We start from the raw sequence: 24,404 nt of genomic DNA on the forward strand, positions 1-24,404 counted from the left end.
TATGCAAATATTTCTGGAATGTTATATAACAGGAGAAGTCTTCATATATCACATCAGAAGTGTGATTATTTTGTGGGGTTTTGTGTGCTGTTTTTTTTTTTTTTTTTTTTTTTTGTTTTTCTGTACTGTATTTTGGCAGCTTGTGCAACCTCAGAGTTCAGTAGGCTTTTGTTAAGCCCTGAAACTGAGCAAACAATGCAGAACATATTTTCTGTGCTATGTACATCGCAAAATATTACACAATGCAGAAATTTCCAAGTCTAATTCTGAAAAACAGATGTTGAAATTATGAAAATTGATAGAAAGACAACTGTAGCAACATGGGATAAAATGGATTTGATAGAAGCATGCTCTTTTTTTTTAAGACACATTATACTGAGATATTTACGCACGCAGTAAAGCTGATATGCCCAAGAGCTTCTGGAAGTGTATGGTTTTCTTTCTAGAATTTACTAGGATTATTTTCTAGAATTTAGATGCTAAAATTTCCCTCAGGACCTGCTTTATGTTCTGTTCTCTTAGGTTGCAAAACCAGACTGTTTAATTTTTTCCATGTTTAACTGTTTCAACATAATAGCTGGGAACTTGTCTGGAGTTATGGTCACATTTTATTACTATCTGTCTCATGTGAAACACGAGAGCTATTCTTTGAGAATTAAAAATCCAAATTGCTTAAGTCCATGTATGACTAGTAAAACCACTGACTCATTAGACAGCAGACATAGAAAAAGCACCCTATTCTCTACTTTCTCTTTGTTCTGTGACCCTACTTTAGGATGAAAGGACCAACACTCATTCTGTTTCATATGGAAGTTCTGTCTTGATGGCATTGTTTAAACATACTTGAAATATGCTTCCCAGGGATGGGGATAAATTATATCCATTGGCTTTAGTTTGAAATACAGCGGACAGATGGCTAAATTAAAACAAGAGGAGTTGTGACTTAAGAAAACTTTTTCACTATTAGGACAGTTGAGCATTAAAACAAGTTCTGCACTTTCCACTCCTGGATATTTTTCATATCAATAAAAAGGCATTCCATATTTCTGAAAGAACATTAGATAAGGGATTTACAATACTTAAGATCAGTGATCTAAAATGTATGCTTTATGAAAAGAAATAGCTACCTCAAGGGGGCAATTCATCTCCTTATAAGACAGGCACAATGAATCATCCCCTGAAGATGCCTTTCCATCTCCATGAAATGTAACAGAAACATATACCACTTATTCAAGCTAGATCCCTCTATTGTAGACAGTAATATTAGATGACAAGCTTTTATATCTGGAGGACTTAAACAGACAAATGTATCTGTCAGATGCAGGAATCCAGAAGGTTAAATGAGATAGCTCGAGACATAAATACCATACTTCTTGTGTTTGTTTTTGCACGTGGACTTTGAATAGTATATTTTTAAATACAATTAAGGTAATATAATATGTAAAATATACACTCATCAATCACTGAAAAGAGAAATTGAGATTTGAGGGAAGCTCAATCTTCCATAACATTGAAGCAACACTCTCAATTGCATTTTTTGGAACCATTTAAATCCAATTTCAGTATCATTTCTGAAATATTTCTTTTCTACTTCCTGATTGCTTTTTGTTTAAAAAGGTTTTCTTGATTTTGAATATAATTTGCTACTTATTAGCACAAAAAGAGGAACAGGTTTAAGTTAATGTCAAATATGAAGCCCTCAAATGATTACTTTTTATAAATTTGCATAGCTTTCTGCAGTCATCTCTTAAACATTCAGTTAAACTAACTGAGTTAACTCAGCTCACCTTTTTGTTTGAATCTTAAATTCAAGACTCCCTAGAAGATGGTAAACACATTTAAAGAAGATAGCAGAACTCAACATGAAGCTGAAGACAGTCTTCTCAGACTACTGTAATTTACTTGTGATATTTCTTGTGCTATTATGCCATAGCTATATTAGACATGAAAAGAATATATGCCCGATATTCTTTGAATGGATTGTGAATGTTAAAAGTAAATTGTAGAAGTTGTAAATCTCTTTTTAAACCTATATGATTATTATGAAACGCTTAGTTTCTAATATATTTGAACCTGCATGAAGAAAATACATTTTACTCTAAGCACAATTACCTTGCTGAACACATTATGACAATATAGTAGAAACACATTGTAAGGAAGAATGAACCAGTGAGAAAAATTTAAACTTCATCTACAATAAGGAGGGAAATAATTGAGGTACAAAAATAAAACTAGCTATGGGACATTAGATGGACAGTCCTTACGCATTTTGAGGGTATAAGAAAATGATTACGTCCAGTGAAAGAAATTTCTGTACATATTTATATGGTTAGAGCATAGAGCATGTACTGCATACATATTTGTTGTTTATGAAAAGTACTTCCACAAAACTGAAATGCAAATATTCACAAATTTATGTTAAAATAATTGAGTAAAAGGGTTTTTATACATTTGAGACCTGCTGTCATTCTGCCACTGAAAAGAGTGAACACTGACTCATTCCAAGTTATGTATAGTTAAGCTTTTTCTGTGGCTCAAAAAACTGGAAAGATAAAAATATTTTAAAAGTTATATACTTCTAGCATGAATTTCTAGATAGAATGCACTTTAAGTACACCAAAATAAATGACCCTTGAATTTGTTATTCTTGACACTGAAAATGTCACTGATTGTAAGTCACTGGTTGTACTAGCTTTACTTTCTAGAGCCATAAGGCACTTCAGAACACTATGATTTCTCTAGATTTCTACATCTTTATAAGTGAGCGAGAAATTATTCTTCATTTTGTTCTGCTTACATTCCTCTCCAAGAGTGACTAATGCACAAAGCAATTGCTCTACTGCTGTTACTTTTGTGGAAGCATATTATACACAGCAGCTCATTACAGCAAGGATGGTTTCCTACAATTCATACAACAACTGCTTTTAAATGTTCTGGTTTGTTTTCTTTTTTTCCCCACTGTTTTGTTTCCTAGGATGGTTATTTGTAAAATGCCCTTCCAATCTCAGGTATACTCCAAATTGCTCTATAATTTGTTCAAGAATATTAAATCTGATTGCTTGATTATTTATTATAGCTTTAAACAGTGTGGCTTTTTTAAACAATTACATATGAATAAATAAAAGCATGTGCAGTCAGTCTTTCAACTATGCTCTGCACATGTGCATTTTCTAATATATATACACTTATCTACATATTTTTCACACATGCAAATAACTATACAAAGTGCAAAGTTATAGAGAATCAGGCTATGGGTATGTAAGCAGTTCTAGAAGCACTCCAAGTGAATTTTTTACTTCGGGAGAATTAATATATTTTCAAGAGTGATATCAATAATTTATACCTTAATCTCTAATGACACTTTCCTTTTAATTCTTTCCAAATATACCAAAACTTGAAAACAGTGATAACCTATCTGAAACACACACAAAGCCTAGTGTTGAAGATTCAATGGATTTACATTTATTTTTTTTCTCTGGAAGGTGCTTTTGAATGGAACTTGTAATCTAACAAAAATACTTTAAAATATCCAAGTACAATTTCAAGAGAATAAATTTAATTTTCTATAATTTTTATTAATGAATGACTTATTTCTGTGGTTTATTATGGTCTTGCATTCTATGGTGCAATTCAATCTTATCTGATGCTATATTTGAAAATACATTGAGAGAGGCCCTACAATACTGGCAGCACACATTCTCTGAGATGTAAGAAATCATTTCAGCTTTCTCAGAGAAAGCTGCCTGCTGGGACTACAAGGAAAAGTTTATAATATGTTTTTATATGGTACAAATGTGTGCTAACCCACAGAAAATTATAAGTAAAAATTAAAAGAAATAATAAAATACATAATCCATTAAAAAAATACAGTGGATATTTACGTGTAGTTTCTACATATCCATAATTAAATATTTAATGGTAAAGCTAACTAGAAAATAAAGTAAACTTAAATTAATCAAAGACATCTCTCTAATAAAACATTCCTCTCAAAACTGGATAAATCAAGAAATAGCATCAAAGCAAGTAAACTCAAAAGAGCTTTGAGTACAAATGATATTTTGACACAAAATATTCCCAGCAAATATTGTCATTTCCATTGTGTTCCCAACAGAATTTAGAGCAGTTTCCAAGTGATTCCTGACCCTCTTCAAGATCTGTATGCAAAAAGAAGCTTCTGAAGTTTAACAGCCGCTGCTGCTGAACCAATGAATTCAAGACAAGCAACTCCTGTTGGAAGCACCCATGGGCTGTATCACCAGTACGACTCAGTTTGGCAACTTCCTTGAAGCACTGTTTTCTTTTTCTGATAGTAATTAACTGGTAATTATTTATGCAAATAATATGAAGCTAGGAAGCAGTCATTTTCCAAACCCAACTTCTTCCACTGTTAAGCTTTTTTTTTTTTTTATATATAGTTCTAGGTTGTAGTACCTTTATATTGTTTTTTTGTTTTTTTGTTTGTTTTTTTAATTGGATACCTTGTCTCTGACACACAAGGTTTTGGAAAGAATTTTCTAGGAAAGGCAAGATGAAAATTTGTAAGAAAACAAATATGAAAAAATGAACTGGAAGTGAAGATGATATAAAACATAGATGTCTATCTGCAGGGCATAACTGAGGAATAATTTCACCCAGAGATGGTTTTGATGAGCTATGATCTACTTTAAGGATTAAAAAAAAAAAAAAAAAAAAAAAAATGAAGAGGAAAATGCATTTTCTTAGATCGTGGAGGGTGTTACTATGATTTTGAGAATATGAAACTGATTGATTACTATATTTTACCGCATGAGAGAAAAAAGATATATAGAGTGCAGTACACAGGTCACATCAAAGTCAAATGAAATTCTAGAAGCATGCAGTCAGCTAACATAATATTGTGCTTGATTCAATTTACCTCCATTGAGATCTACTACAGCTATAGCCTGAGAATATGTAGGGTACTGTAGGGTTGGATTCTGCAACCAAAAAAATGTAATGTTTGCTGCTTGTTCTTAGCACTTTCTTTGTAATAGTCTTTGAATGCATCTTTGATGAAACACTGTTTTTCTCCAGTTACCCAAATACTTGTTTATATTGCCGGGTTTTCTTCCTGTATGAGATGACCTGCAAGGCCTCAAAAGTTGGCCCTCAGACCTAAAATATTCTGACATCATTTACTAGCACTTACTCAAGCTGCTTCTGCTGCTGCTCTGCTGAGTTCAGGTCTTGGCAACCTTTCACTGCAGTGGAAGTGCAGTTCTTCAAAGGTGAACAGCTCCTAATGATCACTAGGTGAAGCTTTTCCTTACTATCAACAAGCCCACTAACACTATACAGAATGTATCTAAATAGTTCTCTGTGTTCAGGGAAGCTAGGATTCATTTTAAGAAATCTCATATGAATAAACAGAAATTGAGACTTACAAGCACCTGCCCCAGGTAACACTTAAGACCTCCAAAATAACGGAAATAACATTCATAGGGTTATTCCTAGAGAGAATTAGCAAATTTACCTCAGTACAGTGCATATTTCAAGATTTTTAAATTTGATTTCTTTTCAACTTTATTTTTCTGATTTTCTTAAAGATGAATACACCTTCTTCTGAAACACAGCACCATCTTAGTTCAGGTTGGACTGCAGATTCTTATCAAGTGCTCTGTTTGCCCTGTTCTAGTGCCTTATTCTTTCTGGATTCTCCTCTAAACCTGTGATTACAGGATACTACAATTTTTTAGCTTGGAGGAAATGATCTGTAATTCACACTGTTGGCAGTTTCGGTATTCTATCTCCAGTCTGCTTATAGATCAAGTATTTCTTTATCACTCAAAGACTTGTGTGACATGTAAATTGATTGTGAACTATCTCTAGAATTTATTCTGCTTCATTATTGTCTGTCACACCATGAGTTCTTTCTGAAAATTCAGTATTTATGAGAATGAGGAGGAAAAAAAAGAGCCATAGTCAGTCCTCCCATTCACACTGCATTGATTTAGCTTTATTTTTTAGAGACTATGGTGTGGTGTTTTCTTTTTGTTTGTTTGTTTGTTTTATGTATTTTTACCAGGCTTTTCTCCTTACAGTAGCATCACACAACTCTTCAAGTCAGGGGAAAAAAATCTGTTGAGTCTTGTTATGAGAAGCAAATCAACATTCTCAATTCTTTAGAGCAAGTCTTTGTCAATTTACCAGTGTGACAGAGCAAGCTTTGAAAAGTTTGTTTTGTTCTTTAATTAACATACAGCATATATTCTTCCTTACCATTTTACAAGCACAGCTGTAAAATGCTGAAGCTTTTTCTCTTTACAGATAAGCATTTCTTCTTGTCAAATATCTCTTCATTCCATATATCAACAGAAGCATTCCAAAAGCGAGTAATGTCACAGATTTTCTTTGTGTTATTTCAGCAATGACTGATAATGCCATTCAAATGACTTTAGCTATAAGTCATTACTCAGTGACTTCTTTGCCTTAATCTTCACTGGAAGGGCTTTTGCTGTACTACCCAAGCAGCAGAAAGCAAAGACAAGAACTGCCCACTGTAAGTTTAAGACAATCTAAAGAAGTTCACGGGACCCAACAAGATCCATCCACAGTTTTGGGATAGAGTTCTGAGGAAAGGATAGATGTAGCTGGTCTGCAAGAGCAAGGTCCTGCACCTGGGCTGGGGCAATCCCAAGCACAAATGCAGGGTGGGCAAAAGAGAGCAGCCCTGAGGAGTAGGATTTGGAGGTGCTGGTTGATGAAAGACTCAACATGAACCATTAATGTGCACTTGCAGCCCAGAAGACCAACCATATCCTGGGCTGCACCAAGAGAAGAATGACCAGCAGATCAAGGGAGACGATTCTATCCCTCTACTCTGCTCTCATGAGACCCCACCTGGAGTACTGCGTTCAGTTCTGAGGCCCTCAAAACAAGGACATTAAGCTGTAGGAGCAGGTTGAAAGGAAGGTCATGAAGATGATCAGAGAGCCTCCACTACAAGAACAGGCTGAGAGAGCTGGAAAAGAGAAGGCTCCAGGGGGACCTTCTAGCAGCATCCCAGTATCTGAAAGGGGCATACAGTAAAGCTGGGTAGGGACTTCTTATAACGTGTGTATCAACAGGATAAGGGGAAATGGCATTAAACTGGAAGAGGGGAGATTTAGACTATATATTCACAAGAAATTATTTACTGTGAGGATAGTGAAACACTGGAACACGTTGCCCAGGGGGGTTGTGGATGCTCCCACCCTGGAGGCTTTCAAGGCCAGGGTAGATGAGGCTTTGAGAAACCTGGTCTAGTGAGAGGTATCCCTGCTTATAGCAGGGGGGCAGTGTTATGTTGTAGTTGTTAGATGATGTTAAAGATCCCTTCCCACACAAACCGTTCAATGATTCTACAACTGAATTGCACACTTTTCACTGCCTTTTTTTTTTTTTTTTTTTTTTTTTGCCAATACATTTTTTACGTGCAGCATTTTTTTTTTGGGAAAACTGGATTTGGTGCTTTGTTATATCCATTACACTTCCACATGCCTCCTCAAAGAATATGAAATACTCTTCAGCAATCACCTTGAAAACAGAACAATTTTTCACATAAGTACTTGTAAGTTTATGTAAGGAATTCTATAATAAGTTCTTCAATAAAAACAAGGAGGATCCTTGCAAGCTTTGCTCCTCAGCTATCTACTTCCCGACTTTCCCCATGCATCCTGTTTTTCCAATGGATCTCTCATTTAAACTGACTCACTGGAATAATCCAAACCTAGTTTTTATCTAATACGCTATCCTGCTGTTTTTCTCACTAACAGCTTTCAAAATCTTCCCCTACTAATCAGTATTACAATTCCAGAGAGCTTCACAGCAGGCATAGATGTTTCTCCTCTATGGCTACCTGTAAAAGCTGTAGGCTCATGATCAGCTGGTTTCCTTGTTCCATCAATCCAGCAAAGTGCTGCCTGTCATTACCAAACCTTCCACATGCTCCTTGCGCTGGAAATCTCTGCATGCACTTCTAGCGAACAAATGATACAGACCCAAGAAAAATTGGTGTCACAATAGATTTTTACACGGATCTTTCTCACTCTATGTGTATAAGGTGACACAGACTGCAAATTTAAAAAAAAGCACAGCCATTTGTTTTCCATTAACCTTCTGTATGTCACTTGGCTGGCCACTTGCTTTGACAGACTGTTTTATCTCTGCTGTGCTATCAGTATAAAACATATCATAATAAAACAAGTTCAGCAAGCATCAAGCATTCAGTGCCTGCAGGTGTCCTCCACAGTTCTGGAAAACAGTATCAATACAGTCTGCACAATGAACATATACTATCACTGAACAGTAGTGCACAGTCTCTAAAAAAGAAATCACATAATAAGATCCTTGTTTGAATTTCATCATCTTCTCATGTTTTGTTGAGAAATGATATCTGTGGTCTGAAAACATCTCAAAAAACAGATCTCTTACACTGACCCATCACCCAGCTGAACATGAACAGACTCTTGGCTAATAGATAATGAAGCTGCAAGTGTGGTAAAACTGACACTCTTATTACTATAATCTCTTCTGATGCAGAATCTGCATGCATGTTTTCATACTATAGTAAATACAAAATAATGAAACTGTTTTTGTGTTTGCATATTAATTATGCATACTTCCTTGAAACCTGTAATTTAATTTGCTTACCTCCATCACTCATGTATATGCTCTGATTTTAAATTCCTACATCCACATTTTACCATTCTATTTGCATTGCTAATAGATAGTCTTAAAAATTAGTCAGCTCCAGTTTCTTCAAAATTTTCCAAGTACATATTTCTGCATGGAGTTCATTTGTGAAGTATCAGTTTCCTTATGTCAGAACAGAAGATGTCTTAGAAGATGCATAGCCTTCGAACAGTAGAGCCTTTGACCCCATACTTTGGAAGTAAGCACTAAGTAAGCATAACATGATTCTTAACAAAGAGCGGCTACTATATCTGGGATAGCAATGCTTACTTTGAAAGCTAAACCATTTGAACACATAATTTAATTTTATTTTGCAGCTAATTAAAAATAAATAAATAAATAAATAAAACAAAAAACCAAACACACAACAGTGATCTACTAAACTGATACAAGTCTTTTCAACTATGAATGCAGTATTTTGAATTGAGTTTCAGTGAGGACAAAAATCATACTGACCAAGAGCAGAAGAATGAATAGCTGTTACCATGTCAGCATTTGCTTAGCTGTGACATACAGCAACTAAGCCTGCAGCACTTTTAGATACATTTTTTTGTTTGTTTGTTTGTTTTGGTCACTCTAAGTCAACTTTTGGACTTCGTTTTGTATTTCTAGGAAAACACATATTTTATATCAAAACAGACATGAAAACTGATCTCTCTCATGAATGCCTATTGCCTTTATAAACTGGTATAAAGAACAATAAATCTAAAGATTATTTCCAATGTCAAACATCGAAAAAAGCTTCAAAGCTCTAGAAATGGAGGGAACAGAGGCAACTTTGAAGTAAAGATGTGACAATAAATGAACAAAATTAATTTGATTAAAATTTTTTAACAGACATTAGAGGAACAGATATTTTAAGTGGTTACCTCTTAGAGATTACACATGCCACGTTAACAAGAAATAGACAATGTTTTTTTTCCTTTCTTTATCATATGGCATTCAATAATATTAAGTTAATGAAGGGCATCTTGCAATTTTAGCACAGGGACTAAAGCACACAGGAAAAAGTCAAAGCTGTTTCCAGAGAGGCCAAATAAATATTCACACAGAATCACAGAATCACAGAATTGTAGGGGTTGGAAGGGACCTCCAGAGATCATCGAGTCCAACCCCCCTGCCAAAGCAGGTTCCCTACACCAGGTCGCACAGGTCGGCATCCAGGCAGGTCTTGAACATCTTCAGAGAAGGAGACTCCACCACCTCCCTGGGCAGCCTGTTCCAGTGCTCCATCACCTCACTGTAAAGAAGTTCTTGCGCACATTTGTGCAGAACTTCCTGTGCTGCAGTTTCCAGCCGTTTCCACTTGTCCTGTCTCCACTCACCACTGAAAAGAGTCCGGCCTCACCATTCTGCTCCCCACACCTTAGATATTTATAGACCTGGATCAGGTCCCCTCTCAGTCTTCTTTTCTCAAGGCTGAACAGACCCAGTTCATTCATCTCTCCTCATAAGAGAGATGCTCCAGGCCCTTCACCATCTTTGTGGCCCTCCGCTGGACTCTTTCCAAGAGCCCAGAACTGGACGCAGTACTCCAGATGAGGCCTTACCAGGGCAGAGTAGAGGGGGAGGATCACCTCCCTCGACCTGCTGGCTACGCTCTTTTTAATGCATCCCAGGTTGCCATCGGCCCTCTTAACCACAAGGGCACACTGCTGGCTCATGGCCAACCTGTCGTCCACCAGGACACCCAGGTCCCTCTCTGCAGAGCTCCTCTCCAGCAGCTCATCCCCCAGCCTATACTGGTGCATGCTATTATTCCTCCCCTGATGCAAGACTCTACATTTGCTTTTGTTAAACCTCATCCAGTTTCTTACTGCCCAGCTCTTCAGCCTGTCCAGGTCTTGCTGAATGGCAGCACAGCCTTCAGGCATGTCAGCCAATCCTCCCAACTACGTATCATCAGCAAACTTGCTGAGGTGGCCACTATCCCCTCATCAAGGTCATTGATGAAGATGTTGAACAAGACCGGACCCAGCACAGACCCCTGAGGAACACCGCTGGTTACAGGCCTCCAACCAGACTCTGCACCGCCAACGACAACCCTCTGTGCTATGCCAGTCAGCCAGTTTTCAACCCACCTTACTGTCCACTCATCTATCCCACACTTCCTCAGCTTTGTTATAAGGATGTCGTGGGGGACAGTATCAAAAGCCTTGCTGAAATCAAGGTAGACTACATCCACTGCTCTCCCCCCATCCACCCAGCCAGAGACAACATCATAGAAGGCTACCAGGTTGGTCAAGCACGACCTCCCCCTGGTGAACCCATGCTGACTACTCTCGATAACCTCCTTTTCTTCCAGTTGTCTGGAGATGACATCCAGCACAAACTGTTCCATCACCTTTCCAGGGACAGAGGTGAGGCTGACTGGCCTATAATTGCCTGGATCTTCCTTCTCGCCCTTTCTGAAGACCAGAGTGACATTGGCTATCCTCCAGTCTTCAGGCACCTTCCCCGTCCTCCAAGACCTCTCAAAGATGACAGAAAGTGGTTCAGCAATCACCTCTGCCAGCTCCCTCAGCTCCCATGGATGAATCCCATCGGGTCCCATGGATTTGTGAACATTGGTGTTGCCTAGGTGCTCCCGGACCACCTCTTCCCTGACTGAAGGGAGGTCTTCCATTCCCCAGACCCTCTCACTAACCTCCAGGGTCTTGGATTCCCAAAGGGGAGCTTTTTCACTGAAGACAGAAGCAAAGAAGGCATTCAGTATCTCCGCCTTCTCAGCATCCCCTGTTACCAGAACACCCCCGCCACTTAGCAGGGGAGCCACATTCTCCCTAGTCTTCCTTTTACTGTTAACGTACTTAAAAAAGCCTTTTTTATTATCCTTTATCCCCTTCACGAGATTTAATTCCAGGCGGGCTTTAGCCTTCCTCGTCGCATCCCTGCTGGCCCTGACAACATTCCTGTATTCTTCCCAAGTGGTCAGACCCTTTTTCCACATTTCATGGGCCTTCTTCTTTCCTTTGAGTTTGCGCATGAGCTCCTTGCTCATCCACACAGGTCTCCTGCCACCCTTTCCCGATTTCTTCCTCACAGGGACACACTGATCCTGAGCTTGGAAGAAGAGATGCTTAAATGCTGACCAGCTCTCACAGGCTCCCTTACCTTCTAACACCCTCGCCCACGGGATAGCTCCAAGTAGGTCCCAGAGGAGATCAAAGTTGGCTCTCCTAAAGTCCAGGGTAGCAATCCTACTTTTTGCTTTACTTCTTCCACTTCCTATTCAGTATGTGAGAAGATGTACAATATTGATTTCATTATTATATTTTTAGTAGGATTAAAATTTTCCTTTTCTATCAGACAACAAATCTAAAATTGAGCAAATACGGGCCAGTGGTTAATAGTGTTATGTATTTTCTATTCCTAGACTCCAATGCTCACTCAATTTTTGAGGCAGAGAAAAACAGTACATTTGATGTTTATTTCTAAAAAGGAAGTTATTCAGAACCAATAGTCACATATGAAGCTTAGGCCAAAACAATCTTACTTCCAATAGAATACAGATTATTTCCTTCCTGCTTAATAAAAGAACATCTGCTGAGAACTTACCACATTGTAGACTTGCACAGATTTTACCACAGCTGAATAAAATGTAAATCAGTTAAACCAAAATTGTGTGAAAATAGTTTGATACACTCCTGTATTTGTTTAGATTTGAATAACTAATAAACTTACAAAATAAATGACTCTGATACTATAGTGATAAGAAGTTGGGAAATTGGGATGTTACAATATTGAAGTGGAGAAAAATTATGCACTGCAAAAGAATGAACAACAAGGGTAGAATAAGACAAATGAACAAATGTAGCCTATCTACAGCAGCCACAAGAGACACATGGTTACAGAAAAATTATTACCTCAATCTGAATGTTCTATATTTAACTGACTTAATTTCCTAGGTGCTCACAATTTTTTTTTTTTTTTTAATAGCAGTAGGAAGAAGAGAAACATATGCAAAAAAATTGAAATGTAGTACCTACAGTATTAATCAGATACTGAAAGAAATACAAAATCAATTAAGAATTCAATGCAAATTTCAAATATCACCAGCTCACTGTGAAATAAATGAAGACAATAGCAAAAATTATTTCAATTGACAGATTTAAGAAACTCAATCTCCTTACTTTATCTGGGAGATCAAAAGATGAACTGTAAGGCTAAAAAAGATGGCAATTATAGGGCTAATAAAAGACTTATTCCTGGTGACTGGTAAAGGGAAACATTATTCCCATTTTTAAGAAAAGGAGAAATAAGATGACCTGAGGATTGACAGGCCAGTGAGCCTCACCTCTGTGCCTGGGAAAATCATGCAGCAGATCATCCTGGTTACCATGTTCAGGCACATATGAGATGAAGAGGTGATCCAAGACAGCCAGAACGGCTTCAGCAAGGGAATATCTTGCCTGACAAGGCTGGTGGCCTTCTATGATGGAGTGACAACACTGGTGGATGAGGGAAGGGCAACAGATGTCATCTACATGGACTTCTGCAAAGCCTTTGACATGGTCCTTCACCACATCCTTCTCTCTAAATTGAAGAGGTATGGAATTAAAAGATAGATTGTTTGATGGATTAAGAACTGGTTGGCTGATGACAGCCAAAGGGTTGTGATCAATGGCTTTGTGTCAGGTTGAAGGCTGGCCACAAGCAGTGTCCCTCAAGGGTCAGTCTTGGGACTGGTGCTCTTCAATATATCATCAATGACACAGATGATGGCTTCGAGTGCACCCTCAGAAAGTTTGCAGATGACACCAAGCTGAGCGGAATGGTTAATGCATCTCCTACGAAGAAAGGTCGAGGGAACTGGGCTTGTTTAGCTTGGAGAAGAGAAGGCTCTGGGGAGACCTCATTGTGGCCTTCCAGTACTTGAAGGGAGTGTATAAACAGGAGGGGGAACAGTTGTTTACAAGAGCGGATAGTGATAGGACAAGGGGGAATGGTTTTAAACTGAGACAGGGGAGGTTTCAGTTAGATATTCGGAAAAAGTTTTTCACATAGAGGGTGGTGACACACTGGAAAAGGTTGCTCAAGGAGGTTGTGGATGCCCCTTCTCCCGAAGGCATTCAAGGCCAGGCTGGATGTGGCTCTGGCAGCCCAGTCTAGTGGCCATGGCAGGGAGGTTGAAACTACGTGATCTTTGAGGTCCTTTTCAACCCAGGCCATTCTATGATCTGACTTTTTATTCTACTGAAGAAAAACATAACATCTCCTACCAGACAGAGAAAGACCAAATAAGACTAGTACTAGTGAGAAGTCAGGCCTAAATTTTTAAGAGTGATAAGAGTTAATCAGAAAAAAAGAATGGTCAAGACAGATGGTGGATTGATGGATATTTGTCGGTGTTCTCTATCAAGACTGGATTCATTTCCCGTTAATAAGATTTAACAAAACACAAGTTATTGTTCCAGTACTACTTAGTAGGAAACAACGTTCAGTATCACTTAAGCAACAGGAAATAATAGTTTTAATCTACTTTTGCATTTTACTAATTTCTTCCATTAATTTCCTTTCCTAAATTTACTTTAAGTGACAATTTGCATAGAAAAATCTGATTAATGTACCCAGCATGCATCCATTGAGGAAGTACTGTGAATTATTCTAATGTACTTCAATCACAATTTTAAAGGTTTTAAACAATGTAGATGAAGGACAGATATCAACTTACATGAATTACAAAAATTCACTGAAAATGATTACTTTACCTAGCAGTTTATTTTACATCATTTGTTCATGGTTTTCCAATAGGACAGCATTATTTCAGCAGTCTCCGTTATATTCTTATTTGACTTCAGAATTATCTGTTTGTTAAATTCTGCATTATTTAAAGTAGGCAAATACAACAAACAGATGACTTTTGGCACATAATGATCAAATGACATCATACCTTCTTGGATCTTTCTGACAGCCTGCCAAAAATAACATGCTTAATCTGAAATACTCTAGAAGTGAGATCTGTTTTATGCTATAAAAGTGGAACATATTCATTAATCAGTTTTACTATGGAAGCTTTCTTATTTTATTCTCTTCCTAGGAATTCTGAAATAACTAGGTAACTCAGAGTACTTTAAATTAACATGGAAAGAAGTATAATAAGTATACGATGAAAATGTAAGCTAGAAAGATTTTTGTTACAGAACAAACTGATGAGCTTGGTATCATTTTAAATCCAATTGGTAAATCCAACGTAACTTTCTATGAGGATTATAACTTGTTAGAGATGGATGTGATCCACCTGTCTAAAAGAAGCAGGGCAGTCTAAGGCTAGTGAGGCAGGTTTTAAACTGAAAGAGTTGGGGGGCACGGTACAAAATAGCAATGTTCACACTATTGCAAGTGGGAAGTGCATGTGGGAAGTAACCTAGGGAAATTGGAACAATGACAAATGCTCCTTAGCTACTTCCCACGACATAAGCCGAAAGGCCAAACACCTCCACAGTGTGTGTAACTCTGGAGGATCTGGTATCCCTCCCTTTTCTTCTCTGAAGTACCTGAATATCAATGTTTGCAGTATAGGAATAAGCTGGATGAACTACACTTCTGTGTGCAGCCACAGGGGCATGATCTCAGTGTAATTATGTAGATGCAGTTGGACAGCTCACATAACTGGAATGCTGTCATGGGTGGATATGTACTTAGGAAAGACAGGCAGCAGAGTAAGGTGGTGGAGTTTCTCTTTTCGTGAGAGGGCAACTGGAATGTATCAAGCTCTGTCTAGAAATTAATGAGGAATGAGTTGAGAGCCTCCGGGTGAGAATTAACAGGCAGGCTTATATAGGTAACATCACTGTGGGTGCTTAATGCAGGCTGCCTGATCAGGAGGAAGCTGATGAAGTCTTTCATAGACAGCTGAAAGTAGCTTCACAATCACAATCACTGTCTTTCACGGAAGCTGATTCTCATCTTTTTAAAGAAGAAAGACCTATAGGTTAAATGCATTTATCTGCTTTACATGTATATACTATATAGTAACAAGAACATACAATTGCAGCAGTGCATTTGTCATTTCTAACACATGATGCAGGCCCTACAATTCCAGAAAAAAGAGAAGTTCTAAACTCAGATTCTTTGATGGTGTGGAGGGTAAGATCAAATTTAAAAGTACAGATAAATTAAATAGCTTAATGGTTTTCTGAGTTATAGAGCTCCTCTGATTTCAATATAACTATACTGTCACTGATCTTGAATGATGATTTATGAAGTATAAAATTCAATAACGATTCCATTCTAAAAAATTGCATTTTAACCACTGTGTAGGTGAACATAAACAGCAACTGACAGCAACAATAACATTTACTTATATTCCTTTAAAGTTGTGTATGCAACATTATGTAGGAACCTGAAATACAACTTGTGCTGTGCAAGGGAGGAGCTAAATTTCCAAATGATGAATGTAACTTCTGGATAAGAGTTTTATTTTGTGTAATTAGGGAAGACAGCACTTAGATGGAGACATGCCTTGTATATAATTTACTTGGAAATCAATTGTAAGGTGCATTCCAACCACATTTTTAAAGCAAAGACCAAACTGAATGGAAAACAATTCATTATAGAAAATGAGATCAAGCCAGTACTTAAAGTAAACTGCAATGTGACACACAGGCGCCAGATCACAAAACAGTAACAGTTATTCAGCATAAGAGTAGTAGTAACACCAATCAGCCCTTTACTACCCCTCATACTTAAAGAGAAATTTCTACCACCACTGTTTTAGCAATGTTTAAAGGTAAAGGAATTTTTCTGCTACAGATTTTGTATTTCCTACCTTGAAACTGAGCATTAAATCCCTTTCGTCGGTGGTTGCTGTCAGATGTAAAATGGAGTCGTAACCAGTTCTTACTGCTGATAACAGGAGAAGGTAGATTCATGCCAGTCAGCCTGGAAAAATAAAAAAGACTCTAATGTCAAGGGTACCAAAATCACATCACAAAATCACCTACTTTACAGACAATAAAGAAAACAAGAAAAAAACCCAAGACATACTGCTGTTCCATTTACTTAATTTGAAAGTGCAAGAAAGAATTAAAATAACTGCAATCTGTGGGTTTTGGAGTTTATTTTGTCATCTCACAATTATCCTTCTTTTTTACCCTCTTTTACCTATTTTCCCCATTCCCCCATACTCAGCCCAAAAGTAATGTACACTTGGAAATTTGTTACTTGTTCCAAAAAACAACAAAACAATAAATAAAATAATGAATTGAATTAAGTGCAAACAAAATAAAATGAAATTCGAAAAGAAGTTCTGTAAGAGCTACATTACATTTAAAAGAAAATACAGGAAAGCTTCCAGAAAGGCTTAATCTTCATTACTTTGAAATAATTCAGTTATTTCTATGTTCATCTTACTACAATCATTTTTTTATTTTTAATTATTTTCTTGTTTTGGATATATTATAGAACATCTTCTGAGCTTTTATATCAAGTCTCTGAGTCAGAAGGTGAAGAGAAAAAAACAGGATTCTATTCCTCAATTTGGAACTACCTTCCATTTTGAGATCCTTTCTTCTAAAATATTTAAAAGAGCAGCCATGCTGGTAATTATCAAAATGACAACTTTCAATGATCCTCCCTTGCTTCTATAGTTCTAAAGCAGTCTCATGCATAGGTGAAGTGATCTAACAGACTTGTGTATTAAAAAAAAATGTGTTACATTCTCTCTCTTTCTGCATATCCTCCATCCTTTGCTTTAATATTGCCCTTCCTCACTGGTATCAACTTTGATTCTTGCTGAACATTTTTGTGATCTCTAAAGTAGCAGATTCTTATCTCATAGATAAGAACTAAGCAGTTTCACAGAAAATGTTTAAATTGTGTCTTCTTCATATGAAATAACAGAATATTTGTAATAGCTAATGTCTGCTAGGGTTCAGAATTGGAGAGAGTGAGCAGATGAGAACAAGATGTTTCTCATTCTGGCATTTAAAATAATTAGGTCATGCATTAATTTTCTCTTTTTATTTTCCACCTGTTTTTATAGCAATATGTACATGGTTGTTTATATTGGTTGCTGTGAATGAATCCTTTCTATTTTACCTTAGCATTATTTGGTGGTAAGATTGAAATCAAATGAGCACATACATTTTTGGGTAAAATACTTTTATTTGTTAGGAGCATGTTAGCAAGTCATAAAGTTCCCCAAGCTATTCCTCTGAGAATTTTTCAGGATGACAGGATATGCTCCTGGAAAGACGAATGAGACTGGCAGCTACTTTTAGACAAATGAAGAAAACCACTGATTGAATAATCCATATGGTTCTTGTCATACCAGAAAATTCTGATAAACACCAAGGACCAGGAGAGTTTGCCACAGAACTTTGGATCAACATATTTTGTCAACTTTGGCCTGAGAACATATGCTTGAATGAAATCAAGCATTCATGAGTATAAAAAAGATGAAATAAAGTAAACCAAACACTGACAAGTCATAAGATAAGCCCAAAATGAAAGTCTTAACCAGAGTTTGACAGTTTAAAAGATTCAGAGTCTTTCCACTGAGTACATAAGGCAGCTACATTTATAATTATTCAGTTTTCCTACAGAATATTTCCTACATCTTGAGAGGAAAATGCTTAAACATTACCAGATAACAGCATGCTGTGATAGTTCCTCTTCATGATGAAATACTCATACACTCAGTTAAAGTCTGTGTTCCCCAATCATACCATACAGAGTCACCATGACAACATTACATTCATTACACTCATTAATAACATCACTGCATTATATCCAAACAGTTCCCATAAAATGTTTTGGATATGTTTCAATATTGCTTTGGACTGTTGGACTGGATGATCTTGGAGGTCTTTTCCAACTTTGGCAATTCTATGATTCAATGAAACTTATGTGGAAATTTGGTGTGATATCCCATAATTAATTCAGATAGAAGTCTCCCAAGATAAACTTTAAGTTTCTTGACTGAGCAAAATTTTATACTCATGCTCAGAATCACTTATGTCTGGTGAAACAAGGAGAAAAAGATGGATTTAACCTTATCTAATGTCAGCTGTTCACAGTGCTGCATTCTACACATGGTCTAAGATCCTGCATAGTCAAGAGAGTGGAATAAATATTTTGGGAGTGCACATTACATGAAGAATTTTTAACTTCCACACTAATTTGAGACTAATCTCACCTTAGAAATATGAGTAGAATGACTGAGCAACATCTGAGCCTCATGTGAAGCATATTAATTCTGTTATAACCCAGCTCATGTGACATGCCAAAACAGAATTTTATTCTTTGAAGGTATTCTTCTCAGTTTCTATTTACTCTAATACCAGGCTGCCCAAAGCCCTATCCAGCCTGGCCTGTAAGATTTCATTGGGCGATCTGTTCCAGTGTTTAACCACCCTCACAGTAAAGAATGTCTTCCTAGGGCCTAGCTGAAATTATATTTTAATGCCATTTCCCCTCATCCCGTTGCTACCTACAAAATAAGTCTTTCTTTTTGTACTTCACAATACCTCACAGCGGGTATTATGCCTGAACATATTTCATGTTTGGCTGCAGGCTAAAGCCAAAGGCATTTATTTTTCAATTTTTATCTATTGTTTGGAAAAACAGCTCTATTAAGAACACTTTGGTTTATCAATTCAATAGTATTAGCAAATATTTTTCTTTGTTATTGATCTGATACTTGACCAACATAACTGGAACAATGTTCCATGGTACTCTGTTAGCATATACTCCCTCTGAAATACTATAACTGCTTTCAAGCTGATGAATAAAAGAATAATCCTTTGTATGTCTAGGTTTTTGCTTATATATGGCTTTCATTGTCCAGCAAGAGAAGAACATTCAGTGTTAGGACACAGCAATCAATTAGATTTTATTGTTCAAATCTGTGATATTCATCCCAGGTCCTAAATACTGCAGGCCATTCTCCTATAGCTTTGCAAAGAATTCTTAGATCCAGATCCAGAGAAGATGTATTCAGTCCTAAAGTTAATATGACAGCTGTCCTGAAGGTAAATTAACATTTTAAAAAGTTCACAATTAAACAAAGAAAACTAAATAGTTGGCTTTTTTGTTGCAACTAATATGCAGTAATTGAGCACTTGGGAAATAAATATTTTGCCTTAATAATTCTTCCCTATTTACTGTAATTATTAATAGCTGAAATGATAAAATGTTAACCTTATAGCACACAATATTCTATTTAGGGATGCTGCAGCTACTGTGTTTTTACTGACATAGCCCATATGAGTACTTTTCATTCACATTCTGAAAACAGCAGAATTTTTAGTTCTCTTCATACGTAATTCCTGAACAAATTCCCTAGCAAATAAATAAGAGAGAAATTTGTATTTCATCAATAACTTCTAATATCTACTCATCTGATGTCATCCAATTATTTGTGCAAGGTTTTTTGTTTGTTTGTTTCTTAAGCCTTCAGTTACCATTTCCTAGTACAGGACTAAAATCTAACAAGATAAATTGAAAAAGCAGATGTCTAAAACAATGTTCAGTAACCACTAATCTTACTATGAAATATTTATTATCTGCCATAGTCACTGTGATTTTTCATGCAGAGGCTAGTTTCCCAGAGCTGTTCCTTTTTACTCACAATAGCTAAGGATTAAAAAAAAAAAAAATCGTTTAAATTATATAATATAATACCTATTGCAACTAGAATGAACATTTTTTAAGTACATTAGGGATCTACACCTGCACTGAAAAAGTCTGTTCTTTAATACCTTGAAAGACAAATTTATGACAAATAAGATTATATTCTCAGCATAGATTACGGCAATGAAAACCAGTGTCAGCAGGTACATTAAGTTTGTGGTAATTACAGAATCACAGAATCACCCGGGTTGGAAGGGACCTCAAGGATCATGTAGTTCCAACCCCTCTGCCTAGCAGGGCCACCAAACACACACATTCAGATCAGGTTGCCCAGGACCCCGTCCAACCTGGCCTTGAACACGTCCAAGGACGGGGCATCCACAACCTCCCTGGGCAGCCCGTTCCAGGGCCTAACCACTCTCCTTGTATAGAACTTCCCCCTAACATCCAACCTAAATCTTCCCTCCTTCAACTTGGATCCATTTCCCCTAGTCCTGCTGTTGTCAGCCCTTTTGAAGAGTTTACTCCCCTCGTGGGTGTAGGTTCCCTTTAGGTATTGATAGGCTGCAATGAGGTCACCCCGCAGCCTTCTCTTCTCCAGGCTGAACAAGCCCAACTCCCTCAGCCTGTCCTCATAGGGGAGGTGCTCCAGCCCCCTGATCATCTTAGTCGCCCTCCTCTGGACCCTTTCCAAAATCTCAATGTCTTTCTTGTACTGAGGGCTCCACACCTGGACACAGTACTCCAGATGGGGCCTCACAAGAGCCGAGTAGAGAGGGACGATCACCTCCCTGTCCCTGCTGACCACCCCTCTCCTGATGGAGCCCAGGATCCCATTTGCCTTTCGAGCTGCCAGAGCGCACTGCTGGCTCATGTTCAGTCTCTCATCCATCAGGACCCCCAGGTCCTTCTCTGCCGAGCTGCTCTCAAGGACCACTCCTCCCAGCCTGTACGGGTGCCTGGGGTTCTTCCGGCCCAAATGCAAAACCTTGCACTTTGCCGTGTTGAACCTCATTAGGTTCACCCGAGCCCAGCCCTCCAGCCTGTCGAGGTCCCTCTGAATGGCATCCCTTCCTTCCACCGTATCAACCGCACCACTCAGCTTGGTGTCGTCAGCAAACTTGCTGAGGGTGCACTCAATTCCCTCATCGATGTCATTAATAAAGATGTTAAAGAGCACCGGTCCCAAGACAGACCCTTGGGGGACACCACTTGTTACCGGCCTCCACCTGGACATAGAGCCATTGACCACCACCCTCTGTCTGCGGCCTTTCAACCAGTTTCTTACCCATCGGGTCGTCCACCCATCAAATCCACTTCCCTCCAATTTGGAGATGAGGATGTGGTGGGGGACCATGTCAAAGGCCTTGCTCAGGTCCAGGTAAATGACATCAGTCGCCTTCCCTTCGTCCACCAATGCCGTCACTCCATCATAGAAGGCCACAAGATTAGTTAGGCATGACCTTCCTTTGGTGAAGCCGTGCTGGCTGTCTCGGATCACATGCTCATTCTTTATGTGATCGAGCATGTTGTCCAGGAGGATCCGTTCCATGATCTTCCCAGACACGGAGGTGAGACTCACCGGCCTGTAGTTCCCCGGGTCCTCCCTGCTCCCCTTCTTGTATATGGGAGTGACGTGACCCTTCCTCCAATCATCCGGGACCTCACCTGACAGCCACGACTTCTCAAATATGATGGAGAGCGGCTCGGCAACCACCTCAGCCAGCTCCTTCAGGACCCTGGGAAATTTATCCTTAAATCCTTTCATTTGTAGATGCCTCTGTGAGGTTTTCAAAACAAGCTAGAATGAACATATAAATACAATGAACTGAAACATGTTTTTCAGTTCAGTGTAACCAGTTTCACTAATAACATTCTTCCATTATGTATTTTACATTGGATGGCTTGTTTCTTTTTCTTAAATGAAAGATTTTAGGTGTCCGATTTGTATTTGTTACAAATAATTAAAGAAAAAAAAAATTATTAAAAAAAGTCACTGAAAGGAGTATTTCATAAAATGAGCTTTTCCTTGAATTTTCATTTGCAGAACTCATTTTGGCTCTTCTGACTGAAAAAAAATTCCCACATCTCCCCATACTTAAAAAATTCAGTTCATATAAGGGGGCATTTAGCTCCCTAAAGGACAAATTTTAGAATATGCTTCTATATTGTACCTTGTTATTGCAAATTAGTTTTGGATCTATCTAACAGACATACAATCTGTATGATATTAAAACATGAAATAAAACATCTTGTTTCTCTATCTTCCTTTACAAACCTTTATTATTGCTTTCTCCGACCATAAACTGATGAAATACTGTTATCTTACCATATAGACAAATGGCACCCAATAAAATAACTCACTGGTTACCATTCATAGACTAAAGAAGTAATAGGTAGCAGTTACAGTTTTTCAAGGATACAATTGTGTATTTTTCAGAAAATAAGTTACTTACATTTCATCATGTAACTTTATGAAACTCTGTTTATGTTTTCCATAATAGTACTTCATAAAATACATGTATTTTAAACAACAGATTCAGATGCCCCAGATTTGTTGAACTTATTAAGATTCTATGAAAGAAAATAATACTTATCAAAATAGAGGACAAATGTCAAATATTACACCACCTATTACCGTCTGCGTTATAAGAACTCCAAACTGGAACACTTTCCATTATAATCTAGCTCCCACCTATTTTGGGAAATATAATATATGCTTATGTGTATATATTTACAAAATTCTACCATCTTCACTCATTTTTGACAGCACGTGAAGAAATTCTTTCCAATCTGAAATAAGGCAGCAGCTTGCCTATTGTTCACAGAGATTATAAAGCCATAAAACCCAGCTGTGCTCAGTGGTCCTCTGACACCTCTAGCCTAAATCAGGTCAGACAGATTTGTGCAAAAAGTACATGTACAGCCACTTTTTATACATGAAAACTAGATTGTATATAAAAGTGGCTTTATACTTCTTCAGGAGGTAATGCAATCCTATGAGTAAACTATCGCAGTGTAAGAGCCTAACTGACAGCTGTTACTAAGCACTATGTTTGTGAGAATCCTTTTTTGTTTTTTGGCTCAAAGCTTGCTTCCTGAGGTATTTCTTGTGATAAGACTGATTTATTGAGGAGGAAAATGATGGGTGCTACCATGTGACAATCAACATCACTTTGTGGACATTTGAAAGCACCTTCCTCCAGAGCTGCTTGCCTCCAGAAGAGAGTGCTCAGGAGTGTTTACTGGCAGAAGATTTGGCCTGTGACTAAATAGCTCCAGATTGGTATGGGGAATGATATCGTCCATACCATCATGTAAAAAACAGGATGCAGGTGGGCATCCCTGTTCCCTCTGATCTGCTTGCAAGGCCTGGAAGATGGGAAATTCCGGAAGTTCAGTTCCTGCTGAGATCCCAGAGCCGGAAGCTGCTACTCCAAGGAGAGCTGACTCAACCAGTTTGGACTTATAATATATATACTATAGAGTATAGTATATGGTAGTATATATACTACCATTGAAAAGTGGCCATCATCACCGTGATCACCGTTGTCATCAATAAAATCACAGAATCATAGGGGTTGGAAGGGACTCCAGAGATCATCGAGTCCAACCCCCCTGCCAAAGCAGGTTCCCTACAGCAGGTCGCACAAGTAGGCGTCCAGGTGGGTCTTGAACATCTCCAGAGAAGGAGACTCCACAACCTCCCTGGGCAGCCTGTTCCAGTGCTCCGTCACCCTCACTGTAAAGAAGCTCTTGCTCACATTTGTGCAGAACTTCCTATGCTTCAGTTTCTGGCCGTTTCCCCTTCTCCTGTCTCCACACACTGCTAAAAACAGTTCGGCCTCACCACTCTGCCCCCCACACCTTAGATATTTATAGACCTGGATCAGGTAACAGAACAACAAAGCCCAATGACCCACCACTACTGAAGATCAAAGACTGAACTATGAACCACACTGGATCCATGGTGGTGGCTATCTCCCTCTTGCTTCCTATAAAGACTCCTTGCTTCTTTCCTATTGCTTCTATCGCCCTTCTTCCCTTCCCCATCACCCTAATTCATAATAGCGTCCGTCCTCCCCTTCCCCATCTCCCTGATTAAGATCTCTAATAAACTTGTCAGACCAACATTT

At 38.0% G+C, this 24,404-nt stretch overlaps 1 protein-coding gene across 1 annotated transcript in view; it reads right to left on the minus strand.

Moving 5' to 3' along the window:
- Positions 1–24,404, minus strand: part of CSMD1 (CUB and Sushi multiple domains 1) — a 988,742-nt gene that overhangs the window by 338,218 nt on the left and 626,120 nt on the right. The window contains exon 6 of the mRNA XM_042815127.1: positions 16,463–16,575. Coding sequence (XP_042671061.1) covers positions 16,463–16,575 — 113 coding nt within the window. The remainder of the gene's footprint in view (positions 1–16,462; positions 16,576–24,404) is intronic.

This window comes from Centrocercus urophasianus, unplaced genomic scaffold (genome assembly GCF_019232065.1).
Source record: "Centrocercus urophasianus isolate 14NV4802_14NV808 unplaced genomic scaffold, USGS_Curo_1.0 seq_10, whole genome shotgun sequence".
Taxonomy (NCBI): Eukaryota; Metazoa; Chordata; class Aves; order Galliformes; family Phasianidae; genus Centrocercus; species Centrocercus urophasianus.